This window comes from Danio rerio, chromosome 14 (assembly GCF_052040795.2).
Source record: "Danio rerio strain M-AB ecotype USA chromosome 14, GRCz13ab, whole genome shotgun sequence".
In the NCBI taxonomy this organism is placed as follows: domain Eukaryota; kingdom Metazoa; phylum Chordata; class Actinopteri; order Cypriniformes; family Danionidae; genus Danio; species Danio rerio.
In genome coordinates this window covers 2,588,810-2,613,992 of record NC_141034.1, presented here as the reverse complement: position 1 = coordinate 2,613,992, position 25,183 = coordinate 2,588,810, and the positions used below count along the sequence as shown (strand labels likewise).

The 25,183-nt window shown below is 38.0% G+C and overlaps 9 protein-coding genes and 1 pseudogene across 10 annotated transcripts in view; all 10 read left to right on the top strand.

Annotated features, from left to right (window-relative positions):
• The window catches only part of pcdh2g1.1 (protocadherin 2 gamma 1.1), a 226,530-nt gene that overhangs the window by 36,341 nt on the left and 165,006 nt on the right, over positions 1–25,183 (top strand). The window lies entirely within an intron of this gene.
• pcdh2g1.2 (protocadherin 2 gamma 1.2) overlaps positions 1–25,183 on the top strand; it is a 222,937-nt gene that overhangs the window by 32,748 nt on the left and 165,006 nt on the right. The window lies entirely within an intron of this gene.
• The window catches only part of pcdh2g2.2 (protocadherin 2 gamma 2.2), a 214,072-nt gene that overhangs the window by 23,883 nt on the left and 165,006 nt on the right, over positions 1–25,183 (top strand). The window lies entirely within an intron of this gene.
• The window catches only part of pcdh2g3 (protocadherin 2 gamma 3), a 206,322-nt gene that overhangs the window by 16,133 nt on the left and 165,006 nt on the right, over positions 1–25,183 (top strand). The gene's annotated exons all lie outside the window — the stretch shown is intronic.
• Positions 1–25,183, top strand: part of pcdh2g4 (protocadherin 2 gamma 4) — a 201,455-nt gene that overhangs the window by 11,266 nt on the left and 165,006 nt on the right. The window lies entirely within an intron of this gene.
• pcdh2g7 (protocadherin 2 gamma 7) overlaps positions 1–25,183 on the top strand; it is a 193,694-nt gene that overhangs the window by 3,505 nt on the left and 165,006 nt on the right. The window lies entirely within an intron of this gene.
• Positions 6,856–25,183, top strand: part of pcdh2g8 (protocadherin 2 gamma 8) — a 183,334-nt gene continuing 165,006 nt past the window's right edge. The window contains exon 1 of the mRNA NM_001024181.2: positions 6,856–9,231. Coding sequence (NP_001019352.2) covers positions 6,856–9,231 — 2,376 coding nt within the window. The remainder of the gene's footprint in view (positions 9,232–25,183) is intronic.
• pcdh2g9 (protocadherin 2 gamma 9) overlaps positions 11,781–25,183 on the top strand; it is a 178,409-nt gene continuing 165,006 nt past the window's right edge. The window contains exon 1 of the mRNA NM_001024182.2: positions 11,781–14,225. Within this exon, the coding sequence (NP_001019353.2) occupies positions 11,781–14,225 (2,445 nt within the window). The remainder of the gene's footprint in view (positions 14,226–25,183) is intronic.
• pcdh2g10 (protocadherin 2 gamma 10) overlaps positions 16,889–25,183 on the top strand; it is a 173,301-nt gene continuing 165,006 nt past the window's right edge. Inside the window, exon 1 of the mRNA NM_001024183.2 lies at positions 16,889–19,264. Within this exon, the coding sequence (NP_001019354.2) occupies positions 16,889–19,264 (2,376 nt within the window). The remainder of the gene's footprint in view (positions 19,265–25,183) is intronic.
• The window catches only part of pcdh2gp1 (protocadherin 2 gamma pseudogene 1), a 169,187-nt pseudogene continuing 165,006 nt past the window's right edge, over positions 21,003–25,183 (top strand). The window contains exon 1 of the transcript NR_201377.1: positions 21,003–23,378. The product of NR_201377.1 is annotated as a protocadherin 2 gamma pseudogene 1 (transcript). The remainder of the gene's footprint in view (positions 23,379–25,183) is intronic.

Sequence of the window (25,183 nt, the reverse complement as noted above, 5' to 3'; positions counted from 1 at the left end):
GAGTTTGCTTGTTCTCCCCGTGTTGATGTGGGTTTCCTCCGGGTGCTCCTGCTTCCCCCACAAGTCCAAAGACATGCGGTATAAGTAAATTGGGTAGGCTAAATTGTTCGTAGTGTATGTGTGCGTATGGTCACTGTTTTTGGTATGTGCTCTCCAATGTCCAGCTGGTCCGTTTCCCCACAGGTGTCCTGAAACAAAACAATAAAACAAAATGTATATTATGCATCAGTTCAAAAAAAAATTTGAAAAAGGCACAGCCAAGTAAAAAAAAAAGGGGGAAAAAAGTAAGAAACTGATAAAGACAGTCGGAACCTGAAAGTCAGAACATTTCTTCAGTAGAACAGTAAAATTAACTTAAACTGTGGTCTTTGTTGACTAACTTTCATCTGCTAACTAGCATTTTATCAAAGACCACAGGTGCTTCAATTCCAAATTTTCTTTACTGTTCTACTAGAGAAGAAAAAAGTTACCCACATCTTCGATTGACTGGGGTGACCTAAAAAATAGGAAATTTTCATTTTTTGTTGAACTCAATTTAAGATGACTAAAATCACTCAAATATAAAAAAAAGTTGACATTTTACATGCTTAATTGAATTTTCAGGTTTTCAACCTGCCACAAAAGTCATTTGAAAGTGAACTAAGTGAACTACATTCACTAACCAGATAATGTGTAATCAGATTTTCAAGGTTCTCAGACAGGTACACAGTCAGACAGCATATCACCACATCCCAGAGAATGTCCACACTGGGAGTGCAAATAGAAAAAAAAAATATATATATATATAAATAAATTTAAATCTTTAAAATGCGTTACATGGTAGAGACAATGAACATCTAAAATGTAAATGCTAAAACAGGCAAACAGAATTTTCAGTAAACAATACTTGCTCCAGCAAATTCATCACATCACAGATTTTACATCCTGCACTTCCCCCCTTTTTGTGAATTAAATGGACGAGCTGTTCTGTGTAACTGTCCAAATTTTCAATGAAGGTTGACTCCACATCACCAGCCGTCAATCCTTTGAATCCTTCTTTGATCTTAAAAAAAAGAAAATTAACAAATTTTACTTATATTTACTTTCACTTATATATACTTTCATTATTAATTTAATAAAAAAAACAACAACACAAAAACAAACAAACAAAACAATACAATAAAACTTTGAAGTTTTCAAAAGTCAAGCGGTACTGAAATTTTTACAATGAGAGTATACCAGCATTTCCCACCATATTCACATGCTCAACAGTGTTTGGCCACAGTGATAATCGTTTAAAGCTCAGTAAAAAGCACCTTAACAGATACAAACAGGAGCAGATATATAATAGATCAGCTGACAGACCTGGCTTCAAACACTCCTGTGTGGATCAGGGTAAACACGTTGTGTTGAGTCAAGCATGGTCATTTATTAAAAGCCTCCATTCGTTATACTGTAAATTGCCATCTAAACATTTAGACATGCAGTATTTATAAGCAGGCATAAGGAATATCATCTAACATTTGCAATAACTTACCAAAAGATGAACAGCCTTCTCTCCAAAATGGACTCCTCAAATTGCGCGCTGTGATACAGCGTCTTGTGGTAATCTGATGATCCTAAAATATTAGGTACAATTGACTAAACCTCAAATTATTGATAATTTAGTAAAAATTGCTAGTTGTTTTTCTTTATTAAATAAAGTAAACAGTGAAATCAATATTTTATGTAACATTTGTAATTTAAAATTAAGCAATGACCAAAACTAAACTTTTTAAGTGAAATCTGTTTGTTTAAATGAGCCATATTTACTGTGGCTGGATATCAATTTTTACAGTGTACTTAGATTCATTTGACTCATTCAATACTGTTTTTATATATATGTACTATGATAGGGGCGAGGCAGTGGCGCAGTAGGTAGTGCTGTCGCCTCACAGCAAGAAGGTCGCTGGTTCGAACCTCGGCTCAGTTGGCGTTTCTGTGTGGAGTTTGCATGTTCTCCCTGCCTTTACATGGGTTTCCTCCGGGTGCTCCGGTTTCCCCCACAGTCCAAAGACATGCGGTACAGGTGAATTGGGTAGGCTAAATTGTCCATAGTGTGTGTGTGGATGTTTCCCAGAAATGGGTTGCAGCTGGAAGGGCATCCGCTGTGTAAAAACTTGCTGGATAAGTTGGTGGTTCATTCCGCTGTGGCGACCCCGGATTAATAAAGGGACTAAGCCGACAAGAAAATGAATGAATGTACTATGATAGTTCAGCTGTGAGTTACGTCAGTGTTTGGGAATTGCACCCCTGTTTAGAACAGCTTATTCTCTTTAACCCGATTACATTTTTAAAAATTTGTTATGTATTCTATTGACTTTTATTGTGTTTTTATTCAAACGAATGGTTCTAGCTCTCCTGTAGTGACCTTGAGTGTTAAGAAAGGCACCTTTAAATAAAATGCATTATTATTATTATTATTATTATTATTATTATTATTATTATTAAAAAATAATAAAACTAAAAGAAATTAGACTTATTTCCTGAAGAAAACAATATAATAGAAAACACTTTGGAAAAAAAAAATTTAATTTTAAAATAAAAGAGCTAAAATTTCACAAGAGGGCTAATAATTTTATATTTGATTGAATATTTGTGTTTTTTTATTTTTTTTTTATTTTTGCTGTATATAATAGACTGTGGGTGTCACAGTGGCACAGTGGGTACCAAAATTGCCTCACAGCAAGAAGGTCTCTGGTTCTATCCTTGGCTGGATCAGTTGGCATTTCTGTGTGGAGTTTGCTTGTTCTCCCCGTGTTCGGGTGGGTTTCCTCCACAGAGGTGCACACATACGCTATACAGTAGGTGAATTGAATGAGCTAAATTATCCCTAGTGCATGTGTGTGAGTGCAACTGTGTTTGGGTGTTTCCCAGTGATTGCATCCGCTGCGTAAAACAAATGCTGGATAAGTTGGCAGTTCATTCCACCGTGTCGACCCCTGATTAATAAAGGGACTAAGCTGAAAGGAAAATGAATAAATAAATAATAGACAGTTTAACACAACACAAATAAATATATCTTAGTAGTTTCTGCACTAGACTCATTCTGGATTTAGTTCATCTTGGTCATGAATCTGTGTTATTTTGGATCTGGAAGCTTTAAACAGGAAATTCTGGTTAGTGTGGTTTGGTTGTTGTAGCTGCAATGCTTGTTGTAAATATTCAAAAACCAATAGCAGTTTTTTATTTTATTTTATTTCATTTGTCTAATTTCAGGTGAAATAAATAATAAATACAAATCTTAAAGGTACAACACTGCTGACATTGTGCAGAAAGTATAGAACAAAGCTTCCAAGTTCATATCTGTGCCACATTTAACCTTCCTTGTCAATCGCTATCAATATCACAGCTATTTACAATTCATAGGACAGCAAGTTGTTAATGTGAATCTTGCTGTATCTGTAACTAAGGTGGACAAAAAGCATAAAACACACCCAAGGGACGTTTAATTTATGACCTTGATTGTGAAACACAAACTCAATCCAGCATTAATGCATACCATAACTATACCCTGATTCCTCCAACTTGATTCTTGGGAGCTCCACAAGGGTTAGTATTTATTATTTGTCTGCTATAGCCAAACATTTGGCTGCTTAATGGTTTACTGTCAGTAGCAGCATAAATCCTAGACTGTGGACATTGTGGAAGCTGTTATATATTCTCATGATTAGTCTACATTCAGTCTCTTTCCCACATCGCAAAGAGTTACAGTGTGGAGAATCCCCAAATAAACTTAAAACTACAGGTGCATCAGATTATGCACCATTATGAAAGACCACATGCCTTCAGAGATCATACTCCTTAACTGGTGTCTCTGGATGTATTCCACAGCTTGTTCGTGTTCTTAATTCCCTTTTTTATTTCTAGTAATTTATTGATAAGTTGTCATGTTTTGTGTCCCACTCATCGCTGTAATAAAGCTTATGAAAGACTTTAAACTTGTGTTGAAATGTTAGTCAGATTGTCCTTTTGTTCACACTTGCCATAGTTTTGTTGACAATCACTGCAATATCATGGTATTTTTTAGGGAAAATTACCTGTGCTACAGGTACATCAGGCTATACACTGTTCTAAAGGACCATGTGCCATCAGAGATCATACTCTGAAGTTGTTGTCTTGTATTAGTATAATAACACACCAATAAAAAAGACAATAAAAGTAATCTAAAACATCAGCAATCAGTCAGCAGATTGTTGAGCTTTTACGATCTTAAATGCGAGCGTCAGGGGTAGGATTGGGTATCGTTTGGGGTTATTTAGATACCAGTGATGCAAGTATCAGAAGTAGGATTGGATATCATTTGGGGTTATTTCGATACCAGTAATGTGAGTGTCAGGAGTAGGGTTGGATATCATTTGGGGTTATTTCGATACCAGTAATGTGAGTGTAAGGAGTAGGGTTGGATATCATTTGGGGTTATTTAGATACCAGTAATGTGAGTGTTAGGAGTAGGGTTGGATATCATTTGGGGTTATTTCGATACCAGTAATGCGAGTGTCAGGAGTAGGGTTGGGTATTGTTTGAGGTTATTTTGATACCAGTGATGCGAGTGTCAGGAGTAGAGTTGGGTATCGTTTGGGGTTATTTCGATACCAGTGATGCGAGTGTCAGGAGTAGGGTTGGGTATCGGTGCCAAAACGGTGCCTGAACCGATACTTTTGAGCCACAAAATTATAGTGGATATTATTTTAAATAGCCACTTAAGAGCTAAAATGAGCTGTCCACATATGTGGCCTCTAAGCCCTAGGAGGTTAAGGTAAATGTTGATAAAGTGCAATATATATGCAACTTGTGCAATATATGTATATTTATATTTCAATATGTTTACATTTAAATATACTGCCAATGTACATTTGGGTGTTGTATGCATAAATGGTTTCTTGCGTAATGTTTCACTCTCAGAAATAAAGGTACGCAAGCTGTCACTGGGGTGGTACCTTTTCAAAAGGTACACATTTGTACTTAAAGGGTCCACATCGGTACCTCAGAAGTATATATTAGTACCTAAAATTTTTAAGAGGAACACTTTTGTTCTTTGTAAGTACTAATATGTAGCCTTGAGGCATTAATATGCACCTTTATAGTACAAATTTGACAGCTCACATACCTTTATTTTTGAGAGTCTATTGTGTATATATATATATAAAGAGTTTAAATTGTAATTGGTGTATCTTCTATGTTGTTGGATCTCCCAAATGTTCCAATAACAATGAGGATATTACATTTTTATTTTATAATTTAGACCAGGGGTCACCAATCTCGGTCCTGGAGGGCTGGTGTCCCTGCAGGGTTTAGCTCCAACTTGTCTCAACGCACCTGCCTGGATGTTTCAAGTATACCAAGTAAGACCTTGATTAGCTTGTTCAGGTGTGTTTGATTAGGGTTGGAACAAAAATCTGCAGGACACCGGCCCTCCAGAAATAAGTTTGGTGACCACTGGTTTAGACCTTTATTATAATGTACTATTCTTTTTAATATGTATGTATAGTGCTCAGCATATATAAGTGCACCCCTCACAAATCTCTCTTTTAAATTTATATTTTAATAGGAAGCCATAAAATATTATATTTGTGCATGTTCATTAGATTAGCACTGAAGCCAAATCTAGGGCTTATCTGACAAAACTAACGATAGCGATACAAAAACTAGCACAGTCACATGTATATGTTAGAGGAAAATATTAAATAAAAATTTTAAAACAAGGAAAAATAATACAATTTTGTTAAAATTGTGTAGGTTTTAAATTGTTTTGCAATATTTAGCTTAAATTTAATTGTATTTTAATTTCTGAATATGTTTGGTGAATAAAATATTATTTTAATAAATATATCTGTTTAATGAATATGTTTTGTTTAAATGCACCAGAATGCATTGCCTATATTCACTGAGAAATGGATTAAATAAGTGTACTTATATATGCTGAGTACTGTATTTAGGATTATCAAAGCACTATTTATGAGTAATTATATCCTATTCATCACTACCTAAGATGATAATATCATAGAGTTTAATTGTTTGCTGAATCTTTTAGGGAAAGGGAATGTCATTCAGTTGTCTAACTATTTCATCAAGCTTGTTTAAATTTTATATCATCAGTGCTGTTGCTGCCTCCCCTGCTTTGGGTGTATTCTACAGCTTGTTTGTGTTGATAATTATCTTCATTTATTTGTAGTGATTTATTGATACGGTTGTCATATTTTGTGTTCCACTCATTGCTGTAAACAAGCTTATGGAAGCCTTTAAACTTGTGTTAAAATGTTAGTGAGATTGTCCTTTTATTCCTGCTTGCTGGTTTTGTTGCTGTCCATGGTGCTGCAAGGACATTTCCTCCTGGTCTTTAGGGTTTTGCTCTTCAAGTAATGTAGCCACATTCTATACCATGAATGCTGTGGTCATATCTCTACTTTTTAGCAAATACTTCAGCATTATTTAGCTCTTAATTGACTTTTTTCTTTATTGCATTAGTTTGTGACAGCATGGATGCTCGCACTTTTTAATTGATTCTGTGTCAAGCTTGTTCTTCTTTTTATATATCTAATATGTGACAAGTTTTGTGCATATTAAAACATTAATTTAGGTATCTGACTGTCGTGCAGTTTCTTATTTAAACTCGCAGTGTCGCTGTTCGCCTGCAAAACCATATCTGGCAATTTCTCCACCCTTATTCTGCACACAGGGCTTCTCTCGTTATCAAACGTCGTCGACGGTGATTCATTGTCGGATTCTACTCTCCGTGATTTTGAATTTAGTTTTGCAGTTGTCTTTTTTTTTTTAATTCTATGATTTAATTTTTGCTTAACATCTAAAGCCTGAGTGTTCTGCGTTGCTGCTGAGATGTTTGGTCTTTTGTTCTTCGTGCTGATGGCGCACAGCGCTTATGGAGACGTGAGCTATTCTTTCCCGGAGGAGATGAAACGCGGATCTGTGATTGGAAATGTAGCGAAGGATCTTGGTGTCGATGTTAAGAGTCTTTCTGGTCGTGATGCTCGAATTGATACTGAAGGTAACAGAAAACGATTCTGTGACATTAATCTGAATACTGGAGAGCTGACCGTAGCGGAGAGAATCGACAGAGAGGAGATTTGCGGTAAGAAAGCGTCATGCGTTATTAAACAGGAGCTCGTGCTGGAAAATCCTTTAGAATTGCACCGTTTTATTCTTAATATTGAGGATATTAATGATAACTCACCACAATTTAAACAAAATGCAATTAAATTCGAAATAAGAGAGTCAGCAGATAAAGGATCTCGATATTTATTAGATGAGGCTCATGACGCGGATATTGGGATGAATTCAGTGCAGACATATACACTTCAAAACAATGATAATTTTATTTTAAGTATTCTTACGGGTGCAAACGGAAGAAAATATAGCGAGCTTGTGCTGAATAAAGAGCTGGATCGTGAGCAGCAGAAAGAGGTTACTTTAATTCTGACTGCGGTAGACGGCGGGACTCCACCGAGATCAGGTACTGTAGCCATACACGTCACTGTGCTGGATGCTAATGATAATGCTCCAGTCTTTAGTCAGGCCGTCTATAAAGTCAGTCTGCCTGAAAATTCCCCTGTAGATACTGTAGTGGTGACAGTGAGCGCTACTGATGCTGACGAGGGGCAAAATGGAGAAGTGACATATGAGTTTGGGCATTTATCTGAAAACCTTTTGGACATATTTTCACTCGATGCAGTGTCTGGTGAGCTTAAAATGACAGGTGTTGTAGATTATGAAGAGGAGACTTTAATTGAACTTCCCATTCAAGCTAAAGATGGTCAAGGGTTAGCAGGTAGATCAACTGTATTGATATCTGTCACTGATGTCAATGATAATGCCCCTACGATAATGACTAAATCTGTTAAAATAACAATTCCTGAGAGCGCGTTACCCGGTACAGAGGTTGGCATCATTAATGTGCAGGACAGAGACTCTGAGAATAACGGACAGGTGCGCTGCTCCATTCAGCAAAACGTCCCATTTAAACTCGTGCCTTCAATCAAAAATTACTATTCTCTGGTGACCACAGGTGAATTAGACCGCGAGCTGCTCTCTGAATATAATATTACAATTACTGCTACTGATGAGGGCTCTCCGCCTTTATCTTCCACTAAGAATATTCACTTGACTGTAGCTGACGTCAATGATAATCCACCTGTATTTCAGCAGCAGAATTACAGAGCTCATGTGCAAGAAAATAACAAAGCAGGCTCCTCTATTTGTTCAGTATCAGCTACAGACCCGGACTGGAGACAGAATGGCACTGTAGTTTATTCTCTGTTGTCCTCTGATGTCAATGGCGCACCGGTGTCCTCCTTTTTATCCATTAACGGAGACACCGGGGTCATTCATGCCGTCAGGTCGTTTGATTACGAGCAGATGAAAAGTTTCAAAGTGCTCGTGTTAGCCAGAGACAACGGGTCTCCTCCTCTGAGCAGTAACGTGACCGTGAGTGTCTTCATATCGGATGAGAATGACAACTCTCCTCAGATATTATACCCCTCTCCGGAGGGAAACTCCTTCATGACCGAGATGGTGCCCAAAGCTGCGCAGGCGCGCTCCCTGGTCTCCAAGGTGATCGCCGTGGACGCGGATTCCGGGCAGAACGCGTGGCTCTCGTATCACATCATTAAAGCGACTGATCCGGGACTTTTCACTATCGGTGTCCACAGCGGAGAGATCAGGACGCAGCGGGACATTTCTGAATCTGACAGCATGAAGCAGAACCTTATTGTGTCAGTCAGAGATAACGGACAGCCCTCTCTCTCAGCCACGTGCGCACTGTATTTACTTGTATCAGATAACTTGGCTGAAGTGCCAGAACTGAAAGACATGTCTCATGACGAGAGCAGCTCCAAACTGACGTTTTATTTGATCATCGCGCTGGTGTCCGTCTCCACTTTCTTCCTGACCTTCATCATCATCATCCTGGCCGTGAGGTTTTGTCGCAGGAGAAAGCCCAGACTGTTGTTTGATGGAGCTGTAGCCATTCCCAGCGCGTATCTGCCTCCAAATTACGCAGAGGTGGAGGGCGCGGGAACTCTCCGCAGCGCCTACAATTATGACGCATACCTGACCACGGGCTCGCGCACTAGTGACTTCAAGTTCGTCAGATCTTATAATGATGGCACGCTGACTGCTGACCTGACTCTGAGAAAGACTCAGTCCTCTGTGGATGATCTGGAAGGACTTGACGCGGAAATGATTGAATCCTTTCAGGTAGGAAACACGAGCAAATTTTCCCAGTTAATGTTTTGGTTGCGTAAAGTAAATAGGAGGTGATTGTGTCTTATTTTGATTATATTGGCAAGTTCTGCTCTTTAATTAAAACAGATGACTTTAACATTTAAAATGTATTTTAACTACGAAAGTTAGTAACTTTAATTTGCAGTTATACGAGGCATTGCTTTCTAAATCGTTACGTTTTCCGTATTTTCCCCCCTAAGTGTTTTTACTTTCCAAGTGTTGGCATTATTAAGATCGTTTTGGCATAATTAAATATATAAAAAAAAATGATCTGGTGGTCCATTCATGCTATTTTGATAAAAGGTTTGAGTCAGCCTGAAGAATTGAAACTATTTTACGTTTTGTCGTAAAGGTTGCAGTGTTTAACATGTTCTCTTACTGCTTGTGTACGCATTTAAATGTGTGGTTTCTGTAATTAGAAATATGCTGTGAATATTCAGTTTACAGAATGGCAATCTTATAAACACTGAAATCACATGCATAAATGAAAACCCGCACATTTAGAAACGTTACACACATTAGACTAATAAATAAAAACCTGACCGCAGCTGCATTTTTAAACAATGTTATCCGTACAGTTCACAGGAAAAATAAAACTGTGTACAGTGCGAACACTGACATTAACGTGGCAAATCTGAGTAGTTATTATTTGTTAATTTATATAGCGCGCACAGAAATACTTGCATAGAGAGTAAACATTTAAATCGCTAGCATTACTTGAACTTAAATAATGTTGTTTTAAACATCAGAATGTCATAACAAGTAACAATTAATTAGATTAAACGCATTATGTGACCACACTGAAAAAAGTGTTGCATGCAGAACTGTTGCAAACAATTTATTTTTGTTTAATTTAAACAAACAAATTACATTTAATAATGTTTAACTTAATTTGTTTGTTAAAATTCAGCCCAAATAAATTGTTTACAACCACTTCATGTAAAAAAATTAAGTAAATCCAAGGAATCATCTTTAAATATTTTTTTAGTGCAGCTGTAACGCTTTCAATGGGATCTTATGCTGAACTTTGCTTCAAACTTTAGGCTAGATAATACATTTTTCGCACTGTTTTCCACACCTCTCAACACACAAAATATATAACTACTAAATGTTTAAATAATTCATTAATTTATTTAGTTGGTTATTTATTTATTCATTTGTTTATTTTGGAGGTTATAGAAAAACTGTTTTTTTTATTTTTTTTTATTTGCATAAAAAAATTAGTTTAGCTCATTTTCATTTTAGTTTTTGTGGCAAGTGAAACTCTGTAGTTAAAATTGTTCATGGTAATAAAAAAAAAGTAGTTTTGCATTTATGGTTTGTTTAGAGTTTGAGACATGAACTTATAAAAAGAAAAAAAATCCAATGCCAATATATTCTGTTCAGTAATATTCATGGCTTCAGACAGATGGGAAATGACACGGGGTTTTACTGTTTTCACTTGCATTTTGTAGGTTACGTTGTTGATGCTGGATTTCTAAATTTTACAATTTTTTATTAAGCCATTGCTTTTTTATTTTAATATTCATTCAAAAGTTATTGTAGGCACTGTGTCCATGCCTTATCCTGAAATTTTAGGCTGGCTGTTGTTTCTTACACAGTACTTAACAGTTTGTGATGTTAAAGAAAGTAGTTTAAACCACATCGTTGTGTTTTTGACACCAAATCTCCACACCTAAAATTTAGGTTAATTAATGAGTCCATAAAGAAAAAATAGCATCCATGCACTGTAATGCAGTCACTTTATAAACTTTAGTGGAGCAGTTTACCTGTAAATCCATCATCATTTTCTATATCATAAATAAAACCCAAACTGTTGCTTAATTTCTTCTTCAGATATTATTAGGACTCATCTGGCTCTGAGAAAGCTGTAGTCCGCTGTGAATTAATCTTTTGTTGAATGATTGAGGCAGGGTATGGTGGATGGTTGAATGAAATGTTACTGATTTTATTACTTACTGTTGTTTCTCTTATGGGAAAGTGTCGTGTGAAGACAATTAAGCTCAATTGTCAGCAACCTGATGCTGTTTATTTGCTCTGGAAGTAACATTGCAGATCTTGCTAGTTGCTGTCCATGGTGCTGCTCTGATCTATCTATCTATCTATCTATCTATCTATCTATCTATCTATCTATCTATCTATCTATCTATCTATCTATCTATCTATCTATCTATCTATCTATCTATCTATCTATCTATCTATCTATCTATCTATTCATCTATCCAAATGCTTTAAATACAATGGCGTTCTATATCTCTCATTCAGCAGAGATTGTAGCTATCATCTTGTTTCTAAACACATTGCATTTGTAAGTGCATGCTACATATACTCCTTTAAATGAATCCATGCAGTTTTGTTCTGTTAACTCATGGCGTCGCTATTTACCTGCAAAACAATCAGTGTCTTCATCACACATCTCTCCACCCTGCTGTTAATGTCATGCGCAGAGCTGCAAACTAGACTCGTCGTTTCCTTAAATATCGTCGACAACGACAGCTTTCCTAAACCTGGATTTTGTTCAAATGCTATTACTGCATTACTGGGATAAATTTCTGATGGATTTATCAAGATTGTCAAAGATTTGTTCTATAATGGTTGGTCTTTTGTTCTTCGTGCTGATGGCGCACAGCGCTTATGGAGACGTGAGCTATTCTTTCCCGGAGGAGATGAAACGCGGATCTGTGATTGGAAATATAGCGAAGGATCTCGGGCTGGATGTGAACAGATTGTCATCTCGTAAGGCTCGTATTGATACTGAAGGTAATCGGAAACAATACTGCGACATTAATCTGAGAACAGGAGAATTAATAGTGGCCGATAGGATAGATAGAGAGGGGCTTTGTAAGGAGCGGCTTTCTTGCACACTTACATTTGAGCTAATATTAGAAAATCCTTTGGAATCGCATCGTGTACAATTACAAATCCAGGACATCAACGATAATTCACCAATATTTCATAAAGATGAAATCAAGTATGAAATACGTGAAAGTGCCGACAAAGGTGCTCGTTTTCGTGTCATTGAGGCTCGCGATGCGGATGTTGGCCACAATTCAGTGCAAAAATATACATTAGAGAGAAATCCGAATTTTATTTTAGCCGTGAATTCAAGGACAGATGGAAGTAGGTTTGTTGAGCTGGTTTTGGATAAAGAATTAGATCGAGAGCAACAAAAGGATGTGAGATTAATTCTGACTGCGGTAGACGGCGGGACTCCACCGAGATCAGGTACTGTAGCCATACACGTCACTGTGCTGGATGCTAATGATAATGCTCCAGTCTTTAGTCAGGCCGTCTATAAAGTCAGTCTGCCTGAAAATTCCCCTGTAGATACTGTAGTGGTGACAGTGAGCGCTACTGATGCTGACGAGGGACAAAATGGAGAAGTGACGTATGAGTTTGGACATTTATCTGATTCTGCAAGAGAAGCTTTTTCATTGGATCATCAGACTGGTCAAATTGTTGTGAAAGGGCGAATCGATTTTGAAGATGAATCAAGATATGAAATTATTGTTGAGGCTAAGGACGAGTATGGTTTTTCATCAGACACAAAAGTCGTAATCGAAATTACTGACGTAAATGACAATGCGCCAATTATTATAATTAAATCTCTGAACATGCCCATTCCCGAGAGCGCAATGCCCGGTACAGAGGTTGGCATCATTAATGTGCAGGACAGAGACTCTGAGAATAACGGACAGGTGCGCTGCTCCATTCAGCAAAACGTCCCATTTAAACTCGTGCCTTCAATCAAAAATTACTATTCTCTGGTGACCACAGGTGAATTAGACCGCGAGCTGCTCTCTGAATATAATATTACAATTACTGCTACTGATGAGGGCTCTCCGCCTTTATCTTCCACTAAGAATATTCACTTGACTGTAGCTGACGTCAATGATAATCCACCTGTATTTCAGCAGCAGAATTACAGAGCTCATGTGCAAGAAAATAACAAAGCAGGCTCCTCTATTTGTTCAGTATCAGCTACAGACCCGGACTGGAGACAGAATGGCACTGTAGTTTATTCTCTGTTGTCCTCTAATGTCAATGGCGCACCGGTGTCCTCCTTTTTATCCATTAACGGAGACACCGGGGTCATTCATGCCGTCAGGTCGTTTGATTACGAGCAGATGAAAAGTTTCAAAGTGCTCGTGTTAGCCAGAGACAACGGGTCTCCTCCTCTGAGCAGTAACGTGACCGTGAGTGTCTTCATATCGGATGAGAATGACAACTCTCCTCAGATATTATACCCCTCTCCGGAGGGAAACTCCTTCATGACCGAGATGGTGCCCAAAGCTGCGCAGGCGCGCTCCCTGGTCTCCAAGGTGATCGCCGTGGACGCGGATTCCGGGCAGAACGCGTGGCTCTCGTATCACATCATTAAAGCGACTGATCCGGGACTTTTCACTATCGGTGTCCACAGCGGAGAGATCAGGACGCAGCGGGACATTTCTGAATCTGACAGCATGAAGCAGAACCTTATTGTGTCAGTCAGAGATAACGGACAGCCCTCTCTCTCAGCCACGTGCGCACTGTATTTACTTGTCTCAGATAACTTGGCTGAAGTGCCAGAACTGAAAGACATGTCTCATGACGAGAGCAGCTCCAAACTGACGTTTTATTTGATCATCGCGCTGGTGTCCGTCTCCACTTTCTTCCTGACCTTCATCATCATCATCCTGGCCGTGAGGTTTTGTCGCAGGAGAAAGCCCAGACTGTTGTTTGATGGAGCTGTAGCCATTCCCAGCGCGTATCTGCCTCCAAATTACGCAGAGGTGGAGGGCGCGGGAACTCTCCGCAGCGCCTACAATTATGACGCATACCTGACCACGGGCTCGCGCACTAGTGACTTCAAGTTCGTCAGATCTTATAATGATGGCACGCTGACTGCTGACCTGACTCTGAGAAAGACTCAGTCCTCTGTTGATGATCTGGAAGGACTCGACTCGGAAGTAATTGATTCATTTCAGGTAGGACTAACCAAGTCGACTTCTTTGTTGTTAACGATCTCTAAATTAAAAAGTTATTCTAATTCAATTTTACTGCTTTCCTTAAAAAACAACCTCTGTTATTGAAAAGTCAAGTGATTTGTTTTAAACATGCCAACCTTTTTGGTCCACTGAATGACTGAAAGGGAGCTTTTTAAAAAAACAAACAAGCAACAATTATATATATATATAGTTGTTGTTTTTTTTTACAGTTTTTTTTTTTTAATTTAGTAAGTTTTGTTCTCTTTTAAGTCACAACTATAAGGTAAACCTGAATATGAATGACTTTTTTTCATCACTTGCCAGCAATAATTGTTATTCATAAATTCATAAAAGAAGATTTTAGTACACGTCTTAGGGTTCAGCAATTTTTCCTTTCGGTTGATTACTCTTTCAAAAGGTCATCTTCCGATTTTGATTTGTTTGTGGTCTCGGGGATTCTTTCAATTTTCAATGAGCCTACGATTAAAATGCTGATTTAAAAGACGTTTTGTCTGTCTTGTGTATACATAGTTTTTTTTTTTAAATTAACGTATTAACATGAATAAATTCCTATTTTAGAAATGTTCTATTTCGTATTTTGTATTTAGTAGCTACGTGCAATCCTTTTATCCAAATGGGAAACTATGCGTGATGTTTTTAATGTCGCTCTCCATGGTGCTGTTTTGGCAGTTTCTGCTGAAAGCTGGGTTCTTGCTCCGACAAAGCTAAATTATACTGTTGGAATGCTGTGACTCAATAATCCATTATTTTTTGTCAAGAATTAGCCCCTAAAAGTTGTTAATTGAGTTGAACAGCGCGTATGTTTTCAAGTTTACACTTTGAGTGCTGGCTAATGTTGATCAGACTTTTTTTTTTTTTTAATAGCTCAAATTCTACCTCTATGGCCAATTGTAAGCAGATTATTTTCTCGCTAACCTGATTTCACATATTTGAATGTGTGTAATCTTTTTAGCTGTGAAATGATGGATAAAAATTCAGTCGATTTAAAAGTCTTTAACAGTTTCATTTATTAAGTGGTGGCTTTTTGGCAGTATTGCATACGCGAGAGTGATTTACATGTTTTGATAATGTTTCTGTCTTGTATTGTTTTAGTGAGCAAGATAGAGAGAAAATAATGACATTTTAAGCTGCATTTTCAGTGCACATATCAACTCAAGTCGAGCTTTATTGTCATTCCTCTACATGATTTGACATACAGATGAACGAAATGTCGTGTCTCGCAGGACAATGGGTGCTACATAAATTAATCATAAATACAAACACAGCACTGGACTTAAGAGCTATTAGTCCTACCTTATTTTGATGGTCCGTTTGTTGAATCTATGTTACATTGCATTTGCATGACAACTAATTCTCAATAGATTTTAAATAGACTGTTAGGTTGGGGTTAGTGTATGTTAACATGTACTTGCAATGTTTCTTATAGTCAGTTAAATGTCTGTTGACAGAGCAGCATCAGCAGATATTAAGCAGACAGTCTACTAATACTCAAATAGACCACCAATAAAGGGTTATCGAGCTATTAAAAATATGCATAACTAATAAACTATAAGATATTTAACTATACACATACTGTAAGACATGCTATACAAGTACGTTTACATAAGACTGAACAATGTTGTGCAGGATATTGTGCAAGAGAGTTATTGAAGGTGAATACTGTGCAAGACAGGTCTTTAAGGTTGAAGCAAGCAGTGCAATACGATTGTGGTACATTTATAGTATATATCGTTTTCATTATTGAGTCCTTGTAATATGGAGTTAAGATAAAGTGTCTGGTGCACAAGAGAGAACAGTGTTTCTAAAGGTGGTTTGTCAAGCTTACTCACTTGAAGGAAGCATAATTTGAAATGCACAATGTTTTCAAGAGACAAGGAGTGATTAAGAAAGTGTTTATAGTGCTAGTGTGCATGAGTCAGAGAATTGAGAGGGTGTCTTTTCTGCAGGTTCTACAGTAAATGTTCCTTGACTGTCAATATTTCAGCAGCGTCTTTGTTTTACATAAGTCATATCCATTCGAGTTGTTTATATGTCAATGCGTTTTGACAGGGTTTGAAATCTTAGCATTTAAATAAGCTTCAGTTTGCTTGGATAGTAAATTTAGTATGTGGAACATATTTCTGTTTGCTGTCCATGGTGCTGTGCAGGCATTGTCAGTTGTTTGCATGTTCTCATACCACGTGCATTTGCTTTTTTGTTTTTTGTCTTTTTTTAAAGAACATAATAAATATTAAAAATAAACTTGACTTCACATTATATTTTTTCTTGTTGTAAGAAAAAATCCGTAATATTGTAAAATATTTTTGAGTATCATAAATATTAATTTGTATTCGCATTTAATTAGTTTTGTTTATTATTTGTCATTTAAGATAAGTTATAAGAGTTAGTGCATTATCATAATTGAACTCTTAGCGTCGCTGTTCACCAGTGAAACTGTTGATGTTCGTATTTGTGAGGCTCTCCGCCCTGTTTATGATGTCGTATTCAGAACAGACATCTCGCTTCGCTGCAGACAGTCGCCTTTTATATCGACTGTGAGCTAGATTTAATGGATTTAATTTACTTCTAATGTGGATTGCGCAGTTATTCTGCTCACATCTGTGTTTACTACAATACATCAAACCGTCTGTGTTGCTGCTGAGATGTTCAGTCTTTTGTTCTTCGTGCTGATGGCGCACAGCGCTTATGGAGACGTGAGCTATTCTTTCCCGGAGGAGATGAAACGCGGATCTGTGATTGGAAATATAGCGAAGGATCTCGGACTCGCTGTGGACAAATTATCTAGTCGGGAAGCACGAATTGATACTGAAGGTAACAGCAAAAGATTCTGTGAAATAAATGTCAATAGTGGAGAGCTGACCGTAGCGGAGAGAATCGACAGAGAGGAGATTTGCGGAAAGAAAGCGTCATGTGTTATTAAACAGGAGCTCGTGCTGGAAAATCCTTTAGAATTGCATCGATTCATTCTTAATATTGAGGATATTAATGATAATTCACCACAATTCAAAGAAAATGTTATAAATTTCGAAATACAGGAGTCAGCAGATAAAGGTTCTCGATATTTATTAGATGAGGCTCATGACGCGGATATTGGTATGAATTCAGTGCAGACATATAAAATGCAAGACAATGAACACTTTCATCTTAATGTATTAACCCGTGCAAATGGACGAAAATATGGCGAACTCGTTATTAATAAAGAGCTGGATCGTGAGCAGCAGAAAGAGGTGACTTTAATTCTGACTGCGGTAGACGGCGGGACTCCACCGAGATCAGGTACTGTAGCCATACACGTCACTGTGCTGGATGCTAATGATAATGCTCCAGTCTTTAGTCAGGCCGTCTATAAAGTCAGTCTGCCTGAAAATTCCCCTGTAGATACTGTAGTGGTGACAGTGAGCGCTACTGATGCTGACGAGGGACAAAATGGAGAAGTCACGTATGCATTTGGTCATTTGTCTGAAGATATTTTGGATACATTTTCTCTCGATTCTTTGTCTGGAGAGATTAAATTAACAGGACTCATTGATTATGAGGAGGAGAATTTAATTGAACTTCCAGTTCAAGCTAAAGATGGTCAAGGGGTCGCAAGTCATTGTGCTGTATTAATAGATGTAACTGATGTAAATGATAATGCCCCTAAGATAATGACCAAATCTGTTAAAATATCCATTCCCGAGAGCACAATGCCCGGTACAGAGGTTGGCATCATTAATGTGCAGGACAGAGACTCTGAGAATAACGGACAGGTGCGCTGCTCCATTCAGCAAAACGTCCCATTTAAACTCGTGCCTTCAATCAAAAATTACTATTCTCTGGTGACCACAGGTGAATTAGACCGCGAGCTGCTCTCTGAATATAATATTACAATTACTGCTACTGATGAGGGCTCTCCGCCTTTATCTTCCACTAAGAATATTCACTTGACTGTAGCTGACGTCAATGATAATCCACCTGTATTTCAGCAGCAGAATTACAGAGCTCATGTGCAAGAAAATAACAAAGCAGGCTCCTCTATTTGTTCAGTATCAGCTACAGACCCGGACTGGAGACAGAACGGCACTGTAGTTTATTCTCTGTTGTCCTCTGATGTCAATGGCGCACCGGTGTCCTCCTTTTTGTCCATTAACGGAGACACCGGGGTCATTCATGCCGTCAGGTCGTTTGATTACGAGCAGATGAAAAGTTTCAAAGTGCTCGTGTTAGCCAGAGACAACGGGTCTCCTCCTCTGAGCAGTAACGTGACCGTGAGTGTCTTCATATCGGATGAGAATGACAACTCTCCTCAGATATTATACCCCTCTCCGGAGGGAAACTCCTTCATGACCGAGATGGTCCCCAAAGTTGCGCAGGCGCGTTCCCTGGTCTCCAAGGTGATCGCCGTGGACGCGGATTCCGGGCAGAACGCGTGGCTCTCGTATCACATCATTAAAGCGACTGATCCGGGACTTTTCACTATCGGTGTCCACAGCGGAGAGATCAGGACGCAGCGGGACATTTCTGAATCTGACAGCATGAAGCAGAACCTTATTGTGTCAGTCAGAGATAACGGACAGCCCTCTCTCTCAGCCACGTGCGCACTGTATTTACTTGTCTCAGATAACTTGGCTGAAGTGCCAGAACTGAAAGACATGTCTCATGACGAGAGCAGCTCCAAACTGACGTTTTATTTGATCATCGCGCTGGTGTCCGTCTCCACTTTCTTCCTGACCTTCATCATCATCATCCTGGCCGTGAGGTTTTGTCGCAGGAGAAAGCCCAGACTGTTGTTTGATGGAGCTGTAGCCATTCCCAGCGCGTATCTGCCTCCAAATTACGCAGAGGTGGAGGGCGCGGGAACTCTCCGCAGCGCCTACAATTATGACGCATACCTGACCACGGGCTCGCGCACTAGTGACTTCAAGTTCGTCAGATCTTATAATGATGGCACGCTGACTGCTGACCTGACTCTGAGGAAGACTCAGTCTTCTGTGGATGATCTGGAAGGGCTTGACGCGGAAATGGTTGAATCTTTTCAGGTAGGTCTAAGAAAGCCGACTCTACAGTTGTTTTAATGATCATATAAAACAATCATTCTAATTCTATTTTGATCGCATACATTGACAACAAACTATGTTATTTAAAAAGTTCCAATTATTTATTTTAAACAAGCCAATCATTTTTGGTCCTCCAGAAGTCTGAAAGGAAGCATTAAAAAAAAAAAAAAAAAAAAATTGTGTGTTTTTGTTTGTTTATTTATTTATTTATTTTTTGTATTAATTTTGTTCCCTTTTAAATTACAGATATGAGACATTATGAGTATTTAGGGTTTACCTTTGTTTTTTTCCCACTTGTTTTTTTTTTTTTTTAATAAATGTAAAGCATAAGGATTTTGGTTGTGATGTTGTGATTCAACAATATGTTGGCCTTTGCTTGATTACTTGTTAATAGGATTACCGATTGTAATTTGCCCATACGCTTTCTCTTGATTTAAATTGAATATGGGATAAACTGCTCATCTAATTGTAGTGTTGCCTGTCTTTTGTGTTGTGAACTTACCGCATTAATCAGATTAAATTCCTATTTACTGATTTTCATCTTCAGTATACCAGTAATATTTTTATTTGACTGAAATAGTAAGTGTCGCGTTTGGTTTTTACTGTCGCTCTCCATGGTGCTGCACCGGCATTTTCTGCTGTAAGTTGGATTGTTGCTCGGGTAGAATGCTAAAATATGCTAGTTGAATGGTCTATTAAAATAATCCATCATCATCGAGAAATAAGCCCTAATGGTTGTTTAATGTACTTAATCATCCCGTATCTAATTTCAGATTTAGACCTTATAATGCGGGCTGGCTGATGGTGACCTGACTTTTTACAATTGTATAAATTCAGTCACTTTAAAAGTCCTTAACAGTTTCATTTAAACGTTGATTGCCTTTTGGTAATATTGCATGAATACAAGAGGCTGGTTTACAAGGTTTAGTGTTGTTTTTGTAATTTTGGCAAACAGGGTAGAAGGAAAATAGTGTCATTTTAAATTGCACATGATGGGCATGTGACCGTTCCATGGCTGTCAATAATTCAGCGTTTTTATGTTTTACATAAATCACTACAGCTCCAGTTGTTTCTTTTGTGTAATACATTTATACAGTGGTTAATATGTTTTTTTTATTTATTTATTTTTATTTTATTTTATTTTTTGTAACATTTAATTAAACTTTAATTTGCTTGAATAGTAAATGTTGTATGAAGGACATTTCTGTTTCTTGTCTTTGGAGCTTGGAATGTAGTGCCAGTACTTTACATGTTCTTACTGTGTAGGTACACTTTTTTTTTTTTTAATATTATTTATTTTTTACTTTTAACAATATATAGCATAGAAAATAAGGCTTGCCTTAGCATCCTATTTTTTTTTCTCTTGAGCCAAGCAATTTATATTGTGAAATAATTTTAAGTTTATTGTAGGTTTTAGTTGTTTTGTTTTGATTAGTTGGTATTTAAGTTCAGATATAAGAGCTAGTGCAGTCTCATAATTGAACTCTTAGCGTCGCTGTTCACCAGTGAAACTGTTGATGTTCGTATTTGTGAGGCTCTCCGCCCTGATTATGATGTCATACTCAGAACAGACATCTCGCTTCGCTGCAGACAGTCGCCTTTTACATCGACTGTGAGCTAGATTTAATGGATTTAATTTACTTCTAATTTGGATAGCGCGGTTATTCTGCTCACATTTGTGTTTACTACAATATATCAAACCGTCTGTGTTGCTGCTGAGATGTTTGGTCTTTTGTTCTTTGTGCTGATGGCGCACAGCGCTTATGGAGACGTGAGCTATTCTTTCCCGGAGGAGATGAAACGCAGATCTGTGATTGGAAATATAGCGAAGGATCTCGGACTCGCTTTGGACAAATTATCTAGTCGGGAAGCACGAATTGATAATGAAGGTAACAGCAAACGATTCTGTGAAATAAATGTCAATACTGGAGAGCTGACCGTAGCGGAGAGAATCGACAGAGAGGAGATTTGCGGAAAGAAAGCGTCATGTGTTATTAAACAGGAGCTCGTGCTGGAAAATCCTTTAGAATTGCATCGCTTTATTCTCAATATTGAGGATATTAATGATAATTCACCACAATTCAAAAAAAGTGTGATCAAATTTGAAATAGGAGAGTCAGCAGATAAAGGTTCTCGTTATTTATTAGATGAGGCTCATGATGCGGATATTGGTATGAATTCAGTGCAGACATATAAGATGCAAGACAATGAACACTTTCTTCTTAATGTCCTAACGCGTGCAAATGGAAGAAAATATGGCGAGCTTGTTTTAAACAAGGAATTAGATCGTGAGCAGCAGAAAGAGCTGACTTTAATTCTGACTGCGGTAGACGGCGGGACTCCACCGAGATCAGGTACTGTAGCCATACACGTCACTGTGCTGGATGCTAATGATAATGCTCCAGTCTTTAGTCAGGCCGTCTATAAAGTCAGTCTGCCTGAAAATTCCCCTGTAGATACTGTAGTGGTGACAGTGAGCGCTACTGATGCTGACGAGGGGCAAAACGGAGAAGTGACGTATGAGTTTGGTCATGTATCCGAAGATCTTTTGGATACATTTTCTCTTGATACTTTTTCTGGCGAGATTAAACTAACAGGGCTTATTGATTAAGAGAGCGAAAATTCAATTGAACTTTTAGTTCAAGCCACAGATGGTCAAGGGCTCGCGAGTCATTGCACTGTATTAATAGATGTAACTGATGTAAATGATAATGCCCCTAAGATAATGACCAAATCTGTGAAAATATTCATTCCTGAGAGCGCGTTACCCGGTACAGAGGTTGGCATCATTAATGTGCAGGACAGAGACTCTGAGAATAACGGACAGGTGCGCTGCTCCATTCAGCAAAACGTCCCATTTAAACTCGTGCCTTCAATCAAAAATTACTATTCTCTGGTGACCACAGGTGAATTAGACCGCGAGCTGCTCTCTGAATATAATATTACAATTACTGCTACTGATGAGGGCTCTCCGCCTTTATCTTCCACTAAGAATATTCACTTGACTGTAGCTGACGTCAATGATAATCCACCTGTATTTCAGCAGCAGAATTACAGAGCTCATGTGCAAGAAAATAACAAAGCAGGCTCCTCTATTTGTTCAGTATCAGCTACAGACCCGGACTGGAGACAGAATGGCACTGTAGTTTATTCTCTGTTGTCCTCTGATGTCAATGGCGCACCGGTGTCCTCCTTTTTATCCATTAACGGAGACACCGGGGTCATTCATGCCGTCAGGTCGTTTGATTACGAGCAGATGAAAAGTTTCAAAGTGCTCGTGTTAGCCAGAGACAACGGGTCTCCTCCTCTGAGCAGTAACGTGACCGTGAGTGTCTTCATATCGGATGAGAATGACAACTCTCCTCAGATATTATACCCCTCTCCGGAGGGAAACTCCTTCATGACCGAGATGGTGCCCAAAGCTGCGCAGGCGCGCTCCCTGGTCTCTAAGGTGATCGCCGTGGACGCGGATTCCGGGCAGAACGCGTGGCTCTCGTATCACATCATTAAAGCGACTGATCCGGGACTTTTCACTATCGGTGTCCACAGCGGAGAGATCAGGACGCAGCGGGACATTTCTGAATCTGACAGCATGAAGCAGAACCTTATTGTGTCAGTCAGAGATAACGGACAGCCCTCTCTCTCAGCCACGTGCGCACTGTATTTACTTGTATCAGATAACTTGGCTGAAGTGCCAGAACTGAAAGACATGTCTCATGACGAGAGCAGCTCCAAACTGACGTTTTATTTGATCATCGCGCTGGTGTCCGTCTCCACTTTCTTCCTGACCTTCATCATCATCATCCTGGCCGTGAGGTTTTGTCGCAGGAGAAAGCCCAGACTGTTGTTTGATGGAGCTGTAGCCATTCCCAGCGCGTATCTGCCTCCAAATTACGCAGAGGTGGAGGGCGCGGGAACTCTCCGCAGCGCCTACAATTATGACGCATACCTGACCACGGGCTCGCGCACTAGTGACTTCAAGTTCGTCAGATCTTATAATGATGGCACGCTGACTGCTGACCTGACTCTGAGAAAGACTCAGTCTTCTATTGACGATCTTGAAGGACTTGATGAAGAGGTCATTTCTTTTTCCGAGGTAGGCGATTTTAACATAATTGTCAAGATTTAAAGGTAGTTTATTTCTTCTTCACTCATTGACTAGTCTTTAAAGGCAACTTTTTATATATAAATTGCTAAGCAGCCTGACCCCTCTGTTTTACACTCCATTCTTTAAAATGTTTGGTAACACTTTGTTTTGATGGTCTATTTGAGTATTAGTAGACTGTCTGCTTAATATCTGCTGTGCTGCTCCTTTAACAGACTTTTAACTGATAATAAGAGACTTTGCAAGTACAATGTCAACTTACACCAACCCTAACCCCCTAAGCCTATCAGTCTAGAATTAGTTGGCATGTAGATGCAATGTAACTTAAATTCAACAAACCGACCACCAAAATATAGTGTGACCAAATGTTTCACATGTATTTGCAAGGACACCAGCGGTGATGCAGTTACAATATATATATATATATATATATATATATATATATATGTTTACATCGTTATCAAATTAGCATGCATAATTGTTTTTTTTTTTTTTAAGTATAGTTAAAACAAATTGATGGACTAAAATTCTAGAGCGCCTTCCTATCAACGTATGCCTTCAACTTTCTTACAGCAAACTTGTATTCCTACCAACTTTGAGAACTGTGAGTAGAAAGTTAGAAAGCACACACTGATCTGGAAAACACTAGTTCATTATGTTGTATAATGCAGCTTTGCCTTCTATAGAAGTCACTCCTTTACACAAGAATATAAAATTACATAAAACATAGGGTTGTCCACATTCTCTGTCTTTGTACTATTTTTATTTTGATGATTTGCTTGGCTTGTTTGACAGCACTCCAGAGTGTTGTTACTTTGAAATTGAATGTGAATTGATTAGGAGAATAGTTTTCCTCTTTACGTTTTCTCAGTAGCTGTAGAGAAACGCACTTTACAAATCATCGTCTTGATCAGCAGTGGTCAAATAATATTTAAGATTTCTTTCACACAAAGTCCTTTATTTTGTACAACTTGCATTTTGTGTTTTCTACTGAACACTGAAACTACAATGACGGCTTTTTAGCTCTTGAAAGTGAGTCTGTTGTGTTGTGCAGTCTGCTGTAAATAAAAAATAATAATTTTAATGCATTTCTACTGAGTTGTAGACTATGGTTGAGGTTGACTTCATTATGGTGAGCTCTTCAAAGAAAGATTGCCAAATTAAGGCACCTCTATTTCTTCAAATTACAAAAGACTTCCTAAAGTAAATCAGTTAAAACCAAATAGAAATAACAATGTACTTTTTAATTAATGTAAAGCAGGTTTAACAGCATTTGTTGGCTCTACAGTAAGTCCACAATGTTGTTTTTCAGATCAAATAAGTTCAAAGTTAATTTAATTTGTAGTATTAATAATATCAATCTTGAAGGATGAGGTTGTCTTAATTGTTGCAGCCTGCTGTAATAATCTGTTCTGGGATTTTACAGTAGTTTTGAGATGTTTAATGAGTGTTGGTGCGCTTTGCTGGTGGTATTGCAAAGATATTTAATCTGGCAAAGTGTTTTTGCAATAACTGAGCATAACACTCCTGTCTTACAGTTTTTTCTCAATTACATCTCTGATTATATGTATTTTGTAGAATCTGTAATGAATAACGTGTGCTGTTTATTTGAGATTTTTGCGTTCATTCATTGATTCATTCATTAATTCACATTGTTGCTGGTCCTTCCCTTGTACATGGTCATACTCTTGATTTGATGGAATCTTTTTGTTTTTCTGTTGGCAGTGCAATGTTGTGTTCATAATAACATGAAAAGATTTGTATTATTTTTTCATAAAAATAATACATTATTGGGC